General features: G+C 50.8%; 1 protein-coding gene, 8 non-coding genes and 1 pseudogene across 12 annotated transcripts in view; all 10 read left to right on the top strand.

Annotated features, from left to right (window-relative positions):
• Positions 1 to 12: 12 nt before the first annotated feature.
• On the top strand, positions 13 to 131 carry LOC148151370 (5S ribosomal RNA). The gene has a single exon (XR_015755351.1). It is a non-coding gene; the product is annotated as a 5S ribosomal RNA (ribosomal RNA).
• Positions 132 to 1,677: 1,546 nt separating this feature from the next.
• On the top strand, positions 1,678 to 1,796 carry LOC148151369 (5S ribosomal RNA; annotated as a pseudogene).
• A 1,545-nt stretch (positions 1,797 to 3,341) lies between these two features.
• Positions 3,342 to 3,460, top strand: LOC148151368 (5S ribosomal RNA). The gene has a single exon (XR_015756492.1). It is a non-coding gene; the product is annotated as a 5S ribosomal RNA (ribosomal RNA).
• Positions 3,461 to 4,990: 1,530 nt separating this feature from the next.
• LOC148151367 (5S ribosomal RNA) lies at positions 4,991 to 5,109 on the top strand. The gene has a single exon (XR_015755669.1). It is a non-coding gene; the product is annotated as a 5S ribosomal RNA (ribosomal RNA).
• A 1,545-nt stretch (positions 5,110 to 6,654) lies between these two features.
• Positions 6,655 to 6,773, top strand: LOC148151366 (5S ribosomal RNA). The gene has a single exon (XR_015756491.1). It is a non-coding gene; the product is annotated as a 5S ribosomal RNA (ribosomal RNA).
• A 1,530-nt stretch (positions 6,774 to 8,303) lies between these two features.
• Positions 8,304 to 8,422, top strand: LOC148151365 (5S ribosomal RNA). Its single transcript, XR_015755666.1, has one exon. It is a non-coding gene; the product is annotated as a 5S ribosomal RNA (ribosomal RNA).
• A 1,546-nt stretch (positions 8,423 to 9,968) lies between these two features.
• On the top strand, positions 9,969 to 10,087 carry LOC148151364 (5S ribosomal RNA). Its single transcript, XR_015755862.1, has one exon. It is a non-coding gene; the product is annotated as a 5S ribosomal RNA (ribosomal RNA).
• Positions 10,088 to 11,633: 1,546 nt separating this feature from the next.
• Positions 11,634 to 11,752, top strand: LOC148151363 (5S ribosomal RNA). Its single transcript, XR_015756443.1, has one exon. It is a non-coding gene; the product is annotated as a 5S ribosomal RNA (ribosomal RNA).
• A 1,546-nt stretch (positions 11,753 to 13,298) lies between these two features.
• Positions 13,299 to 13,417, top strand: LOC148151362 (5S ribosomal RNA). Its single transcript, XR_015755299.1, has one exon. It is a non-coding gene; the product is annotated as a 5S ribosomal RNA (ribosomal RNA).
• A 2,567-nt stretch (positions 13,418 to 15,984) lies between these two features.
• rpf2 (ribosome production factor 2 homolog) overlaps positions 15,985 to 18,875 on the top strand; it is a 31,191-nt gene continuing 28,300 nt past the window's right edge. The window contains exon 1 of one of the 4 annotated variants that reach the window (XM_087983958.1): positions 15,985 to 16,040. In XM_087983958.1, coding sequence (XP_087840084.1) covers positions 16,018 to 16,040 — 23 coding nt within the window. In that variant the 5' untranslated portion in view covers positions 15,985 to 16,017. The other 3 variants (XM_087983972.1, XM_087983963.1, XM_087983960.1) reach the window with 3 other exon arrangements.

Raw genomic sequence — 18,875 nt, 5'->3', positions numbered from 1 at the left:
GCAGGGGCCAGCGCCTACGGCCATACTAGTCTGAAAACGCCCGATCTCGTCTGATCTCGGATGCTAAGCAGACTCAGGCCTGGTTAGTACTTGGATGGGAGACCGCCTGGGAATACCAGGTGCAGTAGGCTTTTTCCGCCAGCAGTGGCTGCTCAAGTCACCCCTCTGCACTTGTCTTGTGCCAGGCAATGGAGCGGCAGGTTATTTTTGCTGCTGCTGCTGTGCCTGGCATCAGTCTCCTGCAGGCACGAGACACGGAGGGGAGGAGAGCGGAGCGCTGCCAAAATCAGCAAGAAAGGCGGAAAGAAAGGGATTGGGGCTGCACGCTGTCTGCGGGTGGCAGTCAGGAAAGGCGGACAATAGACAATAGGTGCAGGAGTTGGCCATTCTGCCCTTCCAGCCTGCACCACCATTCAATATGATCATGGCTGATCATCCTTAATCAGTATCCTGTTCCTGCCTTATCTCCATAACCCTTGATTCCACTATCCTTGAGAGCTCTATCCAACTCTTTCTTAAATGAATCCAGAGACTGGGCCTCCACTGCCCTCTGGGGCAGAGCATTCCACACAGCCACCACTCTCTGGGTGAAGAAGTTTCTCCTCATCTCTGTCCTAAATGGTCTATCCCGTATTTTTAAGCTGTGTCCTCTGTTTCGGCACTCACCCCGCAGCGGAAACATGTTGCCTGCCGCCAGAGTGTCCAATCCTTTGATCATCTTATATGTCTCAACCAGATCCCCTCTCAGTCTTCTAAACTCAAGGGTACACAAGCCCAGTCGCTCCAGTCTTTCAGTGTAAGGTAATCCCGCCATTCCAGGAATTGACCTCGTGAACCTACGCTGCATTCCCTCAATAGCCAGAATGTCTCTCCTCAAATTTGGAGACCAGAACTGCACACAGTACTCCAGGTGTGGTCTCACCAGGGCCCTGTACAGCTGCAGAAGGACCTCTTTGCTTCTATACTCAATCCCTCTTGTTATGAAGGCCAGCATGCTATTAGCCTTCTTCACTACCTGCTGTACCTGCATGCTTACCTTCATTGAGTGGTGTACAAGAACCCCCAGATCTCTCTGTACTGCCCCTTTACCTAAATTGATTCCACTTAGGTGGTAATCTGCCTTCCTGTTCTTGCCACCAAAGTGGATAAGGATCCATTTATCCACGTGAAAGTGCATCTGCCATGCATCTGAGCACTCACCTAACTTGTCCAGGTCACCCTGTAATCTCCTAACATCCTCATCACATTTCACCCTGCCACCCAGCTGATGAAATTTGCGAATGTTATTGCTAATACCATCTTGTATATCCTGAAGATAGATTGTAAAAAGCTGCGGTCCCAGTACTGATCCGTGCGGTACCCCACTGGTCAGTGCCTGGCATTCCGAAATGGAGGGGTGGAGGAGTGTGGAAGGATGAGAGAATGCAGGCTGCGGCCCTATGAAGCAGGGGGAGGGCTTGCAGTTGGCCTGTGTGGGGATGTGGGAGACTACAGGAGCCTGGTGGGCAAGGGCTGGCTGAAAGGCAGCTGGAGGGACGGAGGGAGAGAAGCACGCACGGAGGAGGAAGAGCAAAGAGAAAAGAGAAAAAAAAGCCAAAGGGGATAAAGAGAAAGAGCAAGAAAGAAAATGTGGCTGGCCAGCACGCCTTGAAGTAGGGAGAAAAGGCAGGGGCCAGCACCTACGGCCATGCTAGTCTGAAAACGCCTGATCTCGTCTGATCTCGGAAGATAACCAGACTCATGCCTGGTTAGTACTTGGATGGGAGACCGCCTGGGAATACCAGGTGCAGTAGGCTTTTTCCGCCAGCAGTGGCTGCTCAAGTCACCCCTCTGCACTTGTCTTGTGCCAGGCAATGGAGCGGCAGGTTATTTTTGCTGCTGCTGCTGTGCCTGGCATCAGCCTCCTGCAGGCACGAGACACGGAGGGGAGGAGAGCGGAGCGCTGCCAAAATCAGCAAGAAAGGCGGAAAGAAAGGGATTGGGGCTGCACGCTGTCTGCGGGTGGCAGTCAGGAAAGGCGGACAATAGACAATAGGTGCAGGAGTTGGCCATTCTGCCCTTCCAGCCTGCACCACCATTCAATATGATCATGGCTGATCATCCTTAATCAGTATCCTGTTCCTGCCTTATCTCCATAACCCTTGATTCCACTATCCTTGAGAGCTCTATCCAACTCTTTCTTAAATGAATCCAGAGACTGGGCCTCCACTGCCCTCTGGGGCAGAGCATTCCACACAGCCACCACTCTCTGGGTGAAGAAGTTTCTCCTCATCTCTGTCCTAAATGGTCTACCCCGTATTTTAAGCTGTGTCCTCTGTTTCGGCACTCACCCCGCAGCGGAAACATGTTGCCTGCCGCCAGAGTGTCCAATCCTTTGATCATCTTATATGTCTCAACCAGATCCCCTCTCAGTCTTCTAAACTCAAGGGTACACAAGCCCAGTCGCTCCAGTCTTTCAGTGTAAGGTAATCCCGCCATTCCAGGAATTGACCTCGTGAACCTACGCTGCATTCCCTCAATAGCCAGAATGTCTCTCCTCAAATTTGGAGACCAGAACTGCACACAGTACTCCAGGTGTGGTCTCACCAGGGCCCTGTACAGCTGCAGAAGGACCTCTTTGCTTCTATACTCAATCCCTCTTGTTATGAAGGCCAGCATGCTATTAGCCTTCTTCACTACCTGCTGTACCTGCATGCTTACCTTCATTGAGTGGTGTACAAGAACCCCCAGATCTCTCTGTACTGCCCCTTTACCTAAATTGATTCCACTTAGGTGGTAATCTGCCTTCCTGTTCTTGCCACCAAAGTGGATAAGGATCCATTTATCCACGTGAAAGTGCATCTGCCATGCATCTGAGCACTCACCTAACTTGTCCAGGTCACCCTGTAATCTCCTAACATCCTCATCACATTTCACCCTGCCACCCAGCTGATGAAATTTGCGAATGTTATTGCTAATACCATCTTGTATATCCTGAAGATAGATTGTAAAAAGCTGCGGTCCCAGTACTGATCCGTGCGGTACCCCACTGGTCAGTGCCCGGCATTCCGAAATGGAGGGGTGGAGGAGTGTGGAAGGATGAGAGAATGCAGGCTGCGGCCCTATGAAGCAGGGGGAGGGCTTGCAGTTGGCCTGTGTGGGGATGTGGGAGACTACAGGAGCCTGGTGGGCAAGGGCTGGCTGAAAGGCAGCTGGAGGGACGGAGGGAGGGAAGCACGCACGGAGGAGGAAGAGCAAAGAGAAAAGAGAAAAAAAAGCCAAAGGGGATAAAGAGAAAGAGCAAGAAAGAAAATGTGGCTGGCCAGCACGCCTTGAAGTAGGGAGAAAAGGCAGGGGCCAACGCCTACGGCCATACTAGTCTGAAAACGCCCGATCTCGTCTGATCTCGGAAGCTAAGCAGACTCAGGCCTGGTTAGTACTTGGATGGGAGACCGCCTGGGAATACCAGGTGCAGTAGGCTTTTTCCGCCAGCAGTGGCTGCTCAAGTCACCCCTCTGCACTTGTCTTGTGCCAGGCAATGGAGCGGCAGGTTATTTTTGCTGCTGCTGCTGTGCCTGGCATCAGACACGGAGGGGAGGAGAGCGGAGCGCTGCCAAAATCAGCAAGAAAGGCGGAAAGAAAGGGATTGGGGCTGCACGCTGTCTGCGGGTGGCAGTCAGGAAAGGCGGACAATAGACAATAGGTGCAGGAATTGGCCATTCTGCCCTTCCAGCCTGCACCACCATTCAATATGATCATGGCTGATCATCCTTAATCAGTATCCTGTTCCTGCCTTATCTCCATAACCCTTGATTCCACTATCCTTGAGAGCTCTATCCAACTCTTTCTTAAATGAATCCAGAGACTGGGCCTCCACTGCCCTCTGGGGCAGAGCATTCCACACAGCCACCACTCTCTGGGTGAAGAAGTTTCTCCTCATCTCTGTCCTAAATGGTCTACCCCGTATTTTTAAGCTGTGTCCTCTGTTTCGGCACTCACCCCGCAGCGGAAACATGTTGCCTGCCGCCAGAGTGTCCAATCCTTTGATCATCTTATATGTCTCAACCAGATCCCCTCTCAGTCTTCTAAACTCAAGGGTACACAAGCCCAGTCGCTCCAGTCTTTCAGTGTAAGGTAATCCCGCCATTCCAGGAATTGACCTCGTGAACCTACGCTGCATTCCCTCAATAGCCAGAATGTCTCTCCTCAAATTTGTAGACCAGAACTGCACACAGTACTCCAGGTGTGGTCTCACCAGGGCCCTGTACAGCTGCAGAAGGACCTCTTTGCTTCTATACTCAATCCCTCTTGTTATGAAGGCCAGCATGCTATTAGCCTTCTTCACTACCTGCTGTACCTGCATGCTTACCTTCATTGAGTGGTGTACAAGAACCCCCAGATCTCTCTGTACTGCCCCTTTACCTAAATTGATTCCACTTAGGTGGTAATCTGCCTTCCTGTTCTTGCCACCAAAGTGGATAAGGATCCATTTATCCACGTGAAAGTGCATCTGCCATGCATCTGAGCACTCACCTAACTTGTCCAGGTCACCCTGTAATCTCCTAACATCCTCATCACATTTCACCCTGCCACCCAGCTGATGAAATTTGCGAATGTTATTGCTAATACCATCTTGTATATCCTGAAGATAGATTGTAAAAAGCTGCGGTCCCAGTACTGATCCGTGCGGTACCCCACTGGTCAGTGCCTGGCATTCCGAAATGGAGGGGTGGAGGAGTGTGGAAGGATGAGAGAATGCAGGCTGCGGCCCTATGAAGCAGGGGGAGGGCTTGCAGTTGGCCTGTGTGGGGATGTGGGAGACTACAGGAGCCTGGTGGGCAAGGGCTGGCCTGAAAGGCAGCTGGAGGGACGGAGGGAGGGAAGCACGCACGGAGGAGGAAGAGCAAAGAGAAAAGAGAAAAAAAAGCCAAAGGGGATAAAGAGAAAGAGCAAGAAAGAAAATGTGGCTGGCCAGCACGCCTTGAAGTAGGGAGAAAAGGCAGGGGCCAGCGCCTACAGCCATACTAGTCTGAAAACGCCCGATCTCGTCTGATCTCGGAAGCTAAGCAGACTCAGGCCTGGTTAATACTTGGATGGGAGACCGCCTGGGAATACCAGGTGCAGTAGGCTTTTTCCGCCAGCAGTGGCTGCTCAAGTCACCCCTCTGCACTTGTCTTGTGCCAGGCAATGGAGCGGCAGGTTATTTTTGCTGCTGCTGCTGTGCCTGGCATCAGTCTCCTGCAGGCACGAGACACGGAGGGGAGGAGAGCGGAGCGCTGCCAAAATCAGCAAGAAAGGCGGAAAGAAAGGGATTGGGGCTGCACGCTGTCTGCGGGTGGCAGTCAGGAAAGGCGGACAATAGACAATAGGTGCAGGAGTTGGCCATTCTGCCCTTCCAGCCTGCACCACCATTCAATATGATCATGGCTGATCATCCTTAATCAGTATCCTGTTCCTGCCTTATCTCCATAACCCTTGATTCCACTATCCTTGAGAGCTCTATCCAACTCTTTCTTAAATGAATCCAGAGACTGGGCCTCCACTGCCCTCTGGGGCAGAGCATTCCACACAGCCACCACTCTCTGGGTGAAGAAGTTTCTCCTCATCTCTGTCCTAAATGGTCTACCCCGTATTTTAAGCTGTGTCCTCTGTTTCGGCACTCACCCCGCAGCGGAAACATGTTGCCTGCCGCCAGAGTGTCCAATCCTTTGATCATCTTATATGTCTCAACCAGATCCCCTCTCAGTCTTCTAAACTCAAGGGTACACAAGCCCAGTCGCTCCAGTCTTTCAGTGTAAGGTAATCCCGCCATTCCAGGAATTGACCTCGTGAACCTACGCTGCATTCCCTCAATAGCCAGAATGTCTCTCCTCAAATTTGGAGACCAGAACTGCACACAGTACTCCAGGTGTGGTCTCACCAGGGCCCTGTACAGCTGCAGAAGGACCTCTTTGCTTCTATACTCAATCCCTCTTGTTATGAAGGCCAGCATGCTATTAGCCTTCTTCACTACCTGCTGTACCTGCATGCTTACCTTCATTGAGTGGTGTACAAGAACCCCCAGATCTCTCTGTACTGCCCCTTTACCTAAATTGATTCCACTTAGGTGGTAATCTGCCTTCCTGTTCTTGCCACCAAAGTGGATAAGGATCCATTTATCCACGTGAAAGTGCATCTGCCATGCATCTGAGCACTCACCTAACTTGTCCAGGTCACCCTGTAATCTCCTAACATCCTCATCACATTTCACCCTGCCACCCAGCTGATGAAATTTGCGAATGTTATTGCTAATACCATCTTGTATATCCTGAAGATAGATTGTAAAAAGCTGCGGTCCCAGTACTGATCCGTGCGGTACCCCACTGGTCAGTGCCCGGCATTCCGAAATGGAGGGGTGGAGGAGTGTGGAAGGATGAGAGAATGCAGGCTGCGGCCCTATGAAGCAGGGGGAGGGCTTGCAGTTGGCCTGTGTGGGGATGTGGGAGACTACAGGAGCCTGGTGGGCAAGGGCTGGCTGAAAGGCAGCTGGAGGGACGGAGGGAGGGAAGCACGCACGGAGGAGGAAGAGCAAAGAGAAAAGAGAAAAAAAAGCCAAAGGGGATAAAGAGAAAGAGCAAGAAAGAAAATGTGGCTGGCCAGCACGCCTTGAAGTAGGGAGAAAAGGCAGGGGCCAACGCCTACGGCCATACTAGTCTGAAAACGCCCGATCTCGTCTGATCTCGGAAGCTAAGCAGACTCAGGCCTGGTTAGTACTTGGATGGGAGACCGCCTGGGAATACCAGGTGCAGTAGGCTTTTTCCGCCAGCAGTGGCTGCTCAAGTCACCCCTCTGCACTTGTCTTGTGCCAGGCAATGGAGCGGCAGGTTATTTTTGCTGCTGCTGCTGTGCCTGGCATCAGACACGGAGGGGAGGAGAGCGGAGCGCTGCCAAAATCAGCAAGAAAGGCGGAAAGAAAGGGATTGGGGCTGCACGCTGTCTGCGGGTGGCAGTCAGGAAAGGCGGACAATAGACAATAGGTGCAGGAATTGGCCATTCTGCCCTTCCAGCCTGCACCACCATTCAATATGATCATGGCTGATCATCCTTAATCAGTATCCTGTTCCTGCCTTATCTCCATAACCCTTGATTCCACTATCCTTGAGAGCTCTATCCAACTCTTTCTTAAATGAATCCAGAGACTGGGCCTCCACTGCCCTCTGGGGCAGAGCATTCCACACAGCCACCACTCTCTGGGTGAAGAAGTTTCTCCTCATCTCTGTCCTAAATGGTCTACCCCGTATTTTTAAGCTGTGTCCTCTGTTTCGGCACTCACCCCGCAGCGGAAACATGTTGCCTGCCGCCAGAGTGTCCAATCCTTTGATCATCTTATATGTCTCAACCAGATCCCCTCTCAGTCTTCTAAACTCAAGGGTACACAAGCCCAGTCGCTCCAGTCTTTCAGTGTAAGGTAATCCCGCCATTCCAGGAATTGACCTCGTGAACCTACGCTGCATTCCCTCAATAGCCAGAATGTCTCTCCTCAAATTTGTAGACCAGAACTGCACACAGTACTCCAGGTGTGGTCTCACCAGGGCCCTGTACAGCTGCAGAAGGACCTCTTTGCTTCTATACTCAATCCCTCTTGTTATGAAGGCCAGCATGCTATTAGCCTTCTTCACTACCTGCTGTACCTGCATGCTTACCTTCATTGAGTGGTGTACAAGAACCCCCAGATCTCTCTGTACTGCCCCTTTACCTAAATTGATTCCACTTAGGTGGTAATCTGCCTTCCTGTTCTTGCCACCAAAGTGGATAAGGATCCATTTATCCACGTGAAAGTGCATCTGCCATGCATCTGAGCACTCACCTAACTTGTCCAGGTCACCCTGTAATCTCCTAACATCCTCATCACATTTCACCCTGCCACCCAGCTGATGAAATTTGCGAATGTTATTGCTAATACCATCTTGTATATCCTGAAGATAGATTGTAAAAAGCTGCGGTCCCAGTACTGATCCGTGCGGTACCCCACTGGTCAGTGCCTGGCATTCCGAAATGGAGGGGTGGAGGAGTGTGGAAGGATGAGAGAATGCAGGCTGCGGCCCTATGAAGCAGGGGGAGGGCTTGCAGTTGGCCTGTGTGGGGATGTGGGAGACTACAGGAGCCTGGTGGGCAAGGGCTGGCCTGAAAGGCAGCTGGAGGGACGGAGGGAGGGAAGCACGCACGGAGGAGGAAGAGCAAAGAGAAAAGAGAAAAAAAAGCCAAAGGGGATAAAGAGAAAGAGCAAGAAAGAAAATGTGGCTGGCCAGCACGCCTTGAAGTAGGGAGAAAAGGCAGGGGCCAGCGCCTACAGCCATACTAGTCTGAAAACGCCCGATCTCGTCTGATCTCGGAAGCTAAGCAGACTCAGGCCTGGTTAATACTTGGATGGGAGACCGCCTGGGAATACCAGGTGCAGTAGGCTTTTTCCGCCAGCAGTGGCTGCTCAAGTCACCCCTCTGCACTTGTCTTGTGCCAGGCAATGGAGCGGCAGGTTATTTTTGCTGCTGCTGCTGTGCCTGGCATCAGTCTCCTGCAGGCACGAGACACGGAGGGGAGGAGAGCGGAGCGCTGCCAAAATCAGCAAGAAAGGCGGAAAGAAAGGGATTGGGGCTGCACGCTGTCTGCGGGTGGCAGTCAGGAAAGGCGGACAATAGACAATAGGTGCAGGAGTTGGCCATTCTGCCCTTCCAGCCTGCACCACCATTCAATATGATCATGGCTGATCATCCTTAATCAGTATCCTGTTCCTGCCTTATCTCCATAACCCTTGATTCCACTATCCTTGAGAGCTCTATCCAACTCTTTCTTAAATGAATCCAGAGACTGGGCCTCCACTGCCCTCTGGGGCAGAGCATTCCACACAGCCACCACTCTCTGGGTGAAGAAGTTTCTCCTCATCTCTGTCCTAAATGGTCTACCCCGTATTTTTAAGCTGTGTCCTCTGTTTCGGCACTCACCCCGCAGCGGAAACATGTTGCCTGCCGCCAGAGTGTCCAATCCTTTGATCATCTTATATGTCTCAACCAGATCCCCTCTCAGTCTTCTAAACTCAAGGGTACACAAGCCCAGTCGCTCCAGTCTTTCAGTGTAAGGTAATCCCGCCATTCCAGGAATTGACCTCGTGAACCTACGCTGCATTCCCTCAATAGCCAGAATGTCTCTCCTCAAATTTGGAGACCAGAACTGCACACAGTACTCCAGGTGTGGTCTCACCAGGGCCCTGTACAGCTGCAGAAGGACCTCTTTGCTTCTATACTCAATCCCTCTTGTTATGAAGGCCAGCATGCTATTAGCCTTCTTCACTACCTGCTGCACCTGCATGCTTACCTTCATTGAGTGGTGTACAAGAACCCCCAGATCTCTCTGTACTGCCCCTTTACCTAAATTGATTCCACTTAGGTGGTAATCTGCCTTCCTGTTCTTGCCACCAAAGTGGATAAGGATCCATTTATCCACGTGAAAGTGCATCTGCCATGCATCTGAGCACTCACCTAACTTGTCCAGGTCACCCTGTAATCTCCTAACATCCTCATCACATTTCACCCTGCCACCCAGCTGATGAAATTTGCGAATGTTATTGCTAATACCATCTTGTATATCCTGAAGATAGATTGTAAAAAGCTGCGGTCCCAGTACTGATCCGTGCGGTACCCCACTGGTCAGTGCCTGGCATTCCGAAATGGAGGGGTGGAGGAGTGTGGAAGGATGAGAGAATGCAGGCTGCGGCCCTATGAAGCAGAGGGAGGGCTTGCAGTTGGCCTGTGTGGGGATGTGGGAGACTACAGGAGCCTGGTGGGCAAGGGCTGGCTGAAAGGCAGCTGGAGGGACGGAGGGAGAGAAGCACGCACGGAGGAGGAAGAGCAAAGAGAAAAGAGAAAAAAAAGCCAAAGGGGATAAAGAGAAAGAGCAAGAAAGAAAATGTGGCTGGCCAGCACGCCTTGAAGTAGGGAGAAAAGGCAGGGGCCAGCGCCTACGGCCATGCTAGTCTGAAAACGCCCGATCTCGTCTGATCTCGGAAGATAACCAGACTCAGGCCTGGTTAGTACTTGGATGGGAGACCGCCTGGGAATACCAGGTGCAGTAGGCTTTTTCCGCCAGCAGTGGCTGCTCAAGTCACCCCTCTGCACTTGTCTTGTGCCAGGCAATGGAGCGGCAGGTTATTTTTGCTGCTGCTGCTGTGCCTGGCATCAGCCTCCTGCAGGCACGAGACACGGAGGGGAGGAGAGCGGAGCGCTGCCAAAATCAGCAAGAAAGGCGGAAAGAAAGGGATTGGGGCTGCACGCTGTCTGCGGGTGGCAGTCAGGAAAGGCGGACAATAGACAATAGGTGCAGGAGTTGGCCATTCTGCCCTTCCAGCCTGCACCACCATTCAATATGATCATGGCTGATCATCCTTAATCAGTATCCTGTTCCTGCCTTATCTCCATAACCCTTGATTCCACTATCCTTGAGAGCTCTATCCAACTCTTTCTTAAATGAATCCAGAGACTGGGCCTCCACTGCCCTCTGGGGCAGAGCATTCCACACAGCCACCACTCTCTGGGTGAAGAAGTTTCTCCTCATCTCTGTCCTAAATGGTCTACCCCGTATTTTTAAGCTGTGTCCTCTGTTTCGGCACTCACCCCGCAGCGGAAACATGTTGCCTGCCGCCAGAGTGTCCAATCCTTTGATCATCTTATATGTCTCAACCAGATCCCCTCTCAGTCTTCTAAACTCAAGGGTACACAAGCCCAGTCGCTCCAGTCTTTCAGTGTAAGGTAATCCCGCAATTCCAGGAATTGACCTCGTGAACCTACGCTGCATTCCCTCAATAGCCAGAATGTCTCTCCTCAAATTTGGAGACCAGAACTGCACACAGTACTCCAGGTGTGGTCTCACCAGGGCCCTGTACAGCTGCAGAAGAACCTCTTTGCTTCTATACTCAATCCCTCTTGTTATGAAGGCCAGCATGCTATTAGCCTTCTTCACTACCTGCTGTACCTGCATGCTTACCTTCATTGAGTGGTGTACAAGAACCCCCAGATCTCTCTGTACTGCCCCTTTACCTAAATTGATTCCACTTAGGTGGTAATCTGCCTTCCTGTTCTTGCCACCAAAGTGGATAAGGATCCATTTATCCACGTGAAAGTGCATCTGCCATGCATCTGAGCACTCACCTAACTTGTCCAGGTCACCCTGTAATCTCCTAACATCCTCATCACATTTCACCCTGCCACCCAGCTGATGAAATTTGCGAATGTTATTGCTAATACCATCTTGTATATCCTGAAGATAGATTGTAAAAAGCTGCGGTCCCAGTACTGATCCGTGCGGTACCCCACTGGTCAGTGCCCGGCATTCCGAAATGGAGGGGTGGAGGAGTGTGGAAGGATGAGAGAATGCAGGCTGCGGCCCTATGAAGCAGGGGGAGGGCTTGCAGTTGGCCTGTGTGGGGCTGTGGGAGACTACAGGAGCCTGGTGGGCAAGGGCTGGCTGAAAGGCAGCTGGAGGGACGGAGGGAGGGAAGCACGCACGGAGGAGGAAGAGCAAAGAGAAAAGAGAAAAAAAAGCCAAAGGGGATAAAGAGAAAGAGCAAGAAAGAAAATGTGGCTGGCCAGCACGCCTTGAAGTAGGGAGAAAAGGCAGGGGCCAGCGCCTACGGCCATACTAGTCTGAAAACGCCCGATCTCGTCTGATCTCGGAAGTTAAGCAGACTCAGGCCTGGTTAGTACTTGGATGGGAGACCGCCTGGGAATACCAGGTGCAGTAGGCTTTTTCCGCCAGCAGTGGCTGCTCAAGTCACCCCTCTGCACTTGTCTTGTGCCAGGCAATGGAGCGGCAGGTTATTTTTGCTGCTGCTGCTGTGCCTGGCATCAGTCTCCTGCAGGCACGAGACACGGAGGGGAGGAGAGCGGAGCGCTGCCAAAATCAGCAAGAAAGGCGGAAAGAAAGGGATTGGGGCTGCACGCTGTCTACGGGTGGCAGTCAGGAAAGGCGGACAATAGACAATAGGTGCAGGAGTTGGCCATTCTGCCCTTCCAGCCTGCACCACCATTCAATATGATCATGGCTGATCATCCTTAATCAGTATCCTGTTCCTGCCTTATCTCCATAACCCTTGATTCCACTATCCTTGAGAGCTCTATCCAACTCTTTCTTAAATGAATCCAGAGACTGGGCCTCCACTGCCCTCTGGGGCAGAGCATTCCACTCAGCCACCACTCTCTGGGTGAAGAAGTTTCTCCTCATCTCTGTCCTAAATGGTCTACCCCGTATTTTTAAGCTGTGTCCTCTGTTTCGGCACTCACCCCGCAGCGGAAACACGTTGCCTGCCGCCAGAGTGTCCAATCCTTTGATCATCTTATATGTCTCAACCAGATCCCCTCTCAGTCTTCTAAACTCAAGGGTACACAAGCCCAGTCGCTCCAGTCTTTCAGTGTAAGGTAATCCCGCCATTCCAGGAATTGACCTCGTGAACCTACGCTGCATTCCCTCAATAGCCAGAATGTCTCTCCTCAAATTTGGAGACCAGAACTGCACACAGTACTCCAGGTGTGGTCTCACCAGGGCCCTGTACAGCTGCAGAAGGACCTCTTTGCTTCTATACTCAATCCCTCTTGTTATGAAGGCCAGCATGCTATTAGCCTTCTTCACTACCTGCTGTACCTGCATGCTTACCTTCATTGAGTGGTGTACAAGAACCCCCAGATCTCTCTGTACTGCCCCTTTACCTAAATTGATTCCACTTAGGTGGTAATCTGCCTTCCTGTTCTTGCCACCAAAGTGGATAAGGATCCATTTATCCACGTGAAAGTGCATCTGCCATGCATCTGAGCACTCACCTAACTTGTCCAGGTCACCCTGTAATCTCCTAACATCCTCATCACATTTCACCCTGCCACCCAGCTGATGAAATTTGCGAATGTTATTGCTAATACCATCTTGTATATCCTGAAGATAGATTGTAAAAAGCTGCGGTCCCAGTACTGATCCGTGCGGTACCCCACTGGTCAGTGCCCGGCATTCCGAAATGGAGGGGTGGAGGAGTGTGGAAGGATGAGAGAATGCAGGCTGCGGCCCTATGAAGCAGGGGGAGGGCTTGCAGTTGGCCTGTGTGGGGATGTGGGAGACTACAGGAGCCTGGTGGGCAAGGGCTGGCTGAAAGGCAGCTGGAGGGACGGAGGGAGGGAAGCACGCACGGAGGAGGAAGAGCAAAGAGAAAAGAGAAAAAAAAGCCAAAGGGGATAAAGAGAAAGAGCAAGAAAGAAAATGTGGCTGGCCAGCACGCCTTGAAGTAGGGAGAAAAGGCAGGGGCCAGCGCCTACGGCCATACTAGTCTGAAAACGCCCGATCTCGTCTGATCTCGGAAGCTAACCAGACTCAGGCCTGGTTAGTACTTGGATGGGAGACCGCCTGGGAATACCAGGTGCAGTAGGCTTTTTCCGCCAGCAGTGGCTGCTCAAGTCACCCCTCTGCACTTGTCTTGTGCCAGGCAATGGAGCGGCAGGTTATTTTTGCTGCTGCTGCTGTGCCTGGCATCAGTCTCCTGCAGGCACGAGACACGGAGGGGAGGAGAGCGGAGCGCTGCCAAAATCAGCAAGAAAGGCGGAAAGAAAGGGATTGGGGCTGCACGCTGTCTGCGGGTGGCAGTCAGGAAAGGCGGACAATAGACAATAGGTGCAGGAGTTGGCCATTCTGCCCTTCCAGCCTGCACCACCATTCAATATGATCATGGCTGATCATCCTTAATCAGTATCCTGTTCCTGCCTTATCTCCATAACCCTTGATTCCACTACCCTTGAGAGCTCTATCCAACTCTTTCTTAAATGAATCCAGAGACTGGGCCTCCACTGCCCTCTGGGGCAGAGCATTCCACACAGCCACCACTCTCTGGGTGAAGAAGTTTCTCCTCATCTCTGTCCTAAATGGTCTACCCCGTATTTTTAAGCTGTGTCCTCTGTTTCGGCACTCACCCCGCAGCGGAAACATGTTGCCTGCCGCCAGAGTGTCCAATCCTTTGATCATCTTATATGTCTCAACCAGATCCCCTCTCAGTCTTCTAAACTCAAGGGTACACAAGCCCAGTCGCTCCAGTCTTTCAGTGTAAGGTAATCCCGCCATTCCAGGAATTGACCTCGTGAACCTACGCTGCATTCCCTCAATAGCCAGAATGTCTCTCCTCAAATTTGGAGACCAGAACTGCACACAGTACTCCAGGTGTGGTCTCACCAGGGCCCTGTACAGCTGCAGAACAACCTCTTTGCTTCTATACTCAATCCCTCTTGTTATGAAGGCCAGCATGCTATTAGCCTTCTTCACTACCTGCTGTACCTGCATGCTTACCTTCATTGAGTGGTGTACAAGAACCCCCAGATCTCTCTGTACTGCCCCTTTACCTAAATTGATTCCACTTAGGTGGTAATCTGCCTTCCTGTTCTTGCCACCAAAGTGGATAAGGATCCATTTATCCACGTGAAAGTGCATCTGCCATGCATCTGAGCACTCACCTAACTTGTCCAGGTCACCCTGTAATCTCCTAACATCCTCATCACATTTCACCCTGCCACCCAGCTGATGAAATTTGCGAATGTTATTGCTAATACCATCTTGTATATCCTGAAGATAGATTGTAAAAAGCTGCGGTCCCAGTACTGATCCGTGCGGTACTCCACTGGTCAGTGCCAGGCATTCCGAAATGGAGGGGTGGAGGAGTGTGGAAGGATGAGAGAATGCAGGCTGCAGCCCTATGAAGCAGGGGGAGGGCTTGCAGTTGGTCTGTATGGGGTTGGGAGTCCAGAACTAGAGGGCATAGGTTTCGGGTGAGAGGGGAAAGATCTTAAAGGGACCTGCGTGGCAACTTTGTCACACAGACGTTGGTACATAAATGGAACGAGCTGCCAGATGAACTGCTGGCTGCTGGTACAATTGCAACATTTATAAGTCATTTGGATGGGTATATGAATAGCAAGGGTTTGGAGGTATATGGGCTGGGAGCTGGTAGGAGGGACTATATTGGGTGGTGACATCTGGCCTGCATGGACGGGTTGGACCGAAGAGTGTGTTTACGTGCTGTACCTCTCTATGCCCGTGTGGGAGACGAGCGGAGGTGGGCAACAGCTGGCTGAAAGCCACATGTATAAACATGAGAGTTATGTACGTCCAGAGTGTGATCTGCATGAAGTTTTGTCGTTACACCTCATAAAATCCTTGCTGTGTTTCATCATTTCTCCGGTACCCACACTGTCTCTTTGTGAAGACTTGTAGCATTTCCCTCTGTCCAGATGTCAGGGCCCCATAGTCAATGAAGTGTTTCATGTATATTTAATTACTTGTCTTAAGTTCAGAACCGTGCAAGGTATTGTGACTGCTGCTGTGTGTTTTTAATGTTTGAAGGTCTCCGGTTCCTTTCACTCCTTGTGGATGTTGATAATGGAATCTGTTCTTTTCTCCAACTTGTGTCCTCTCAACCTCCCTGACGCCCATTCACACTGATCTCCATTAGCTCTCCAACACTGCCTCCTCAATGCACCCTGTCTTGCCAACGTTTTAGGGTGGAGTGGTTGAACTGTTTCCTCGTTTAAGAAGACATAACCAAAGGGTGACCGCCAATGAACACATGAAAGAAGTGAAACTATCACAGTATTCTAACAGATGAAAGGCTTAACAGACAATCAATTTTTCAATGTATAATTTCAGTTACATCACACGGTAAATGTTTGCTGTAAATTCTGTGTGTTAGGGTTGAGCCCTCCACTACCACCTGATGAAGGAGTGACGCTCCGAAAGCTCGTATGCTTCCAATTAAACCTGTTGGACTATCCCCTGGTGTTGTGTGATTTTTTTTATACCTTTGCCAATGAAGGGTGTTATTTTACCAGCGACAACTCGCCGTGTGGTCCTCCCCTGGTCCAGGTGTGCACCGGGCTGCACGTGAGCCCGCGCGCTTGCGACCGTTACGGCTCGCGGTCCTGGCGTGCTGGGGCGGGCGCTGTGACGGAAGTGACGCGGGTTGCGAAGTCACTTCCTGCGGTGGTCACAATGGCGGCCGTTCCCGGTGTGTGGTGAGTGTGTCCCCGGATTTTGTTTTTTGGCGGCGGGGGGCGGGGGTGGGGTCTCCGTCTGTTTACTGCGGCGCGTGTCGCCTGTGGAGCCGGAGTGTTTCCCCCGCTCCTGACTCGGTACATGCCACCCTTCTCCCTACCCCGCCTTCTCTCTCCCAGCCTCTCGCTTGAATGTGCACATGGTCTCGGAGGAAGCCTGTGTCTGCACACTGTTCTCCTGCTTCCCCCTCCCCCGCCCGGATACTGCGGTTTGGGGCTGCGACGGGAGGTCTTTGGCGGTGTCGTCGCCCCTGCCGCCGGACATGCGTTCCTCCCGAAAACAAACATTCCCCGGGATTGATTGTATCTGCGGCTTTCAGTTGAAGTTAATCAAGGGCGGGACGGTCAGCGTCCGCTTGTACGATGAGACTTGCGCTGCAGAGGCAACTCGGGTGCATGAGGATTGTGGGAGAGTTTCAGAAACCAGCTGAAGACCACCAAAAAGTTCTCCTGTTTTGAAAATATCGAAAGGTCATGTGCAATTTCAAATTAAGTAGCTGTATAAAGATAGTTCATTGAAACTTCTGCAGGCACATGCAAGTTTAATAGCTAAAGTCGACATTAGTTCTTTAGAAGCAAGGAAATAAATTATTGTGAGCTCTAAGGAACATCGACAAACGTTTTGTCTGTCTCCACAGAAGACACACATTACATGTCGTAAGACATAGAAGCAGAATCCAGTCTGGACTACCATTTGGCCATAGCTGATATGTTTTTCAACCCCATTCTTCTCCCTTGTCCTTTAACCTTTGATCCCATTACTAATGAAGAAGCTAGGTACTTTACAGTGTTCTATAGCTTCAATCGAGATTCCCCCTTATCCTTCCAAGCTCCATCGAGCACAGGCCCAGAGTTCTCAACCACAAGATCTTCATCCTCAGGATCATTGTTGTAAACTTCCACTGGACCCATGTAAGGCCAGCACATCCTTTCTTAAATACTGGGCCCAAAACTAATCTCAATATTTCAAACATGGTCTGACCAGAACCTCAGCAGTACATCTCTGTTCTTGGATTCTAGCCCTCTTGAATTGAATGCAACATTGCGTTTGCCTTCCTTACCGCAACTGTACCTCCTAAGAGAATTTTGACGCAGGACTGCTGAATTTTTATGTGCTTCAGATTTCTGAAGTCTTTCTCTGTGTAGAAAATAGTCTACACCTCTGATCTTCCTGCCAAAGTACATACCTCATACTTATCCACATTGTATTCCATCTGGCACTTCTTTGCCCACTCACCTCGCGTGTCCAAACTCTTCTGCAGCTTTCAATCTTCCTCAACACTACCTGTCCCTCCACATATGGTGGGCGGCACGGTGGCACAGTGGTTAGCACTGCTGCCTCGCAGCGCCAGAGACCCGGGTTCAATTCCCGCCTCAGGCGACTGACTGTGTGGAGTTTGCACGTTCTCCCAGTGTCTGCGTGGGTTTCCTCCGGGTGCTCCGGTTTCCTCCCACAGTCCAAAGATGTGCTGGTCAGGTGAATTGGCCATGCTAAATTGCCCGTAGTGTTAGGTAAGGGGTAAATGTAGGGATATGGGTGGGTTACGCTTCGGCGGGTCGGTGTGGACTTGTTGGGCCAAAGGGCCTGTTTCCACACTGTAAAGTAATCTAATCTAATCTAATCTAATATCTTTGTGTCATCTGCACACTTAGCAACAACGCCCACAGTTCTTTTGTCCAGATTGTTCACGTATAATGTGAACAGCTGTGGTTCCAACACAGACCCCCTACTGATCTTCACTGGTCACTGGCAGTTATTCTGAAAAAGACCTCTTCATCCATCGTCTCAGCTATCTGCCAGTCAGCTAATCCTGTAACCATGCCAGCATCTTGACTCTACCACTATGGGCTCTTGTCTTATTTTGTAGTCTCCTCTGTGGTGCTTTATCAAAGGCCTTCTGGAAATCCAATTGGCCTTCCTTTGTCTAACTTGCTCATTACCTCCTCAAATAATTCTAACAGATTTGTCAGGATTGACCTCCCTTTTACAAAGCAGTGCTGATTATGCTCAATTTTACCATGCTCTTCCAAGGTTGAAACTTTATTGCTGGAACAGCACAGCAGGTCAGGCAGCATCCAGGGAACAGGAGATTCGACGTTTCGGGCACAGGCCCTTCTTCCAAGGACTGAGCAATGTCATTCATCATAATTGACTCTAAAATCTTTCAAACAATCGAAGCTAGGCTAACCGGCCTAGCTTCCGTGTGTCTCCCTTTTTAAAAGGGGTGTTACATTATCCATTTTCCGGTCTTCTGTAACCCTCCCTTACTCCAGTGATTCCTGAAAGGTCAAGTTGTTCTTTCTCTGCACCTTCTATGTAGCTGTAACACTACATTCTGCATTCTTTTCCTTTATCCTTAGGTACTTATGGAATATATGATTTGCCTGGATAGCATGCAATACTTTTCACTGCATCTCAGTACACGCGACAAGAATAAATCAAATCAATTTAATGCCTCCACAGTTTCCTCAACAGTGTTCTGGGGTGTAGCCCACCTGGTGCAGGTGATTTACCTGCCTTCAGACCTTCCAACTTCTCCAGTACTTTTTCCTTAGTGAAGGCCGCTACCCTCGCCTCTGCACCCAACTCTCCTGAAGTTCTGGTATGTTGCTAGTATCTCTCACTGTGAATATGGATGCACAGTACCTCTGCCATTTCTTTGTTCCCTTTTCCAACTTTGTCAGCCTTACTTTCCAGCAGTCCAATGTCCACTCTCGCCTCCTTTTTAGATGTCGAAAAAATTTCTTGCAATCTTCTTTTGTATTACTGGCTAACTTACTCTCATATTTCTTCTT

The sequence above is a fragment of the Chiloscyllium plagiosum genome, unplaced genomic scaffold, assembly GCF_037043375.1.
Source record: "Chiloscyllium plagiosum isolate Xiang-an unplaced genomic scaffold, Cpla_swu_hap1 HiC_scaffold_3, whole genome shotgun sequence".
NCBI lineage: Eukaryota > Metazoa > Chordata > Chondrichthyes > Orectolobiformes > Hemiscylliidae > Chiloscyllium > Chiloscyllium plagiosum.
The sequence above is the reverse complement of the archived record's forward strand: the minus strand, read 5'-3'. Positions and strand labels throughout refer to the sequence as shown.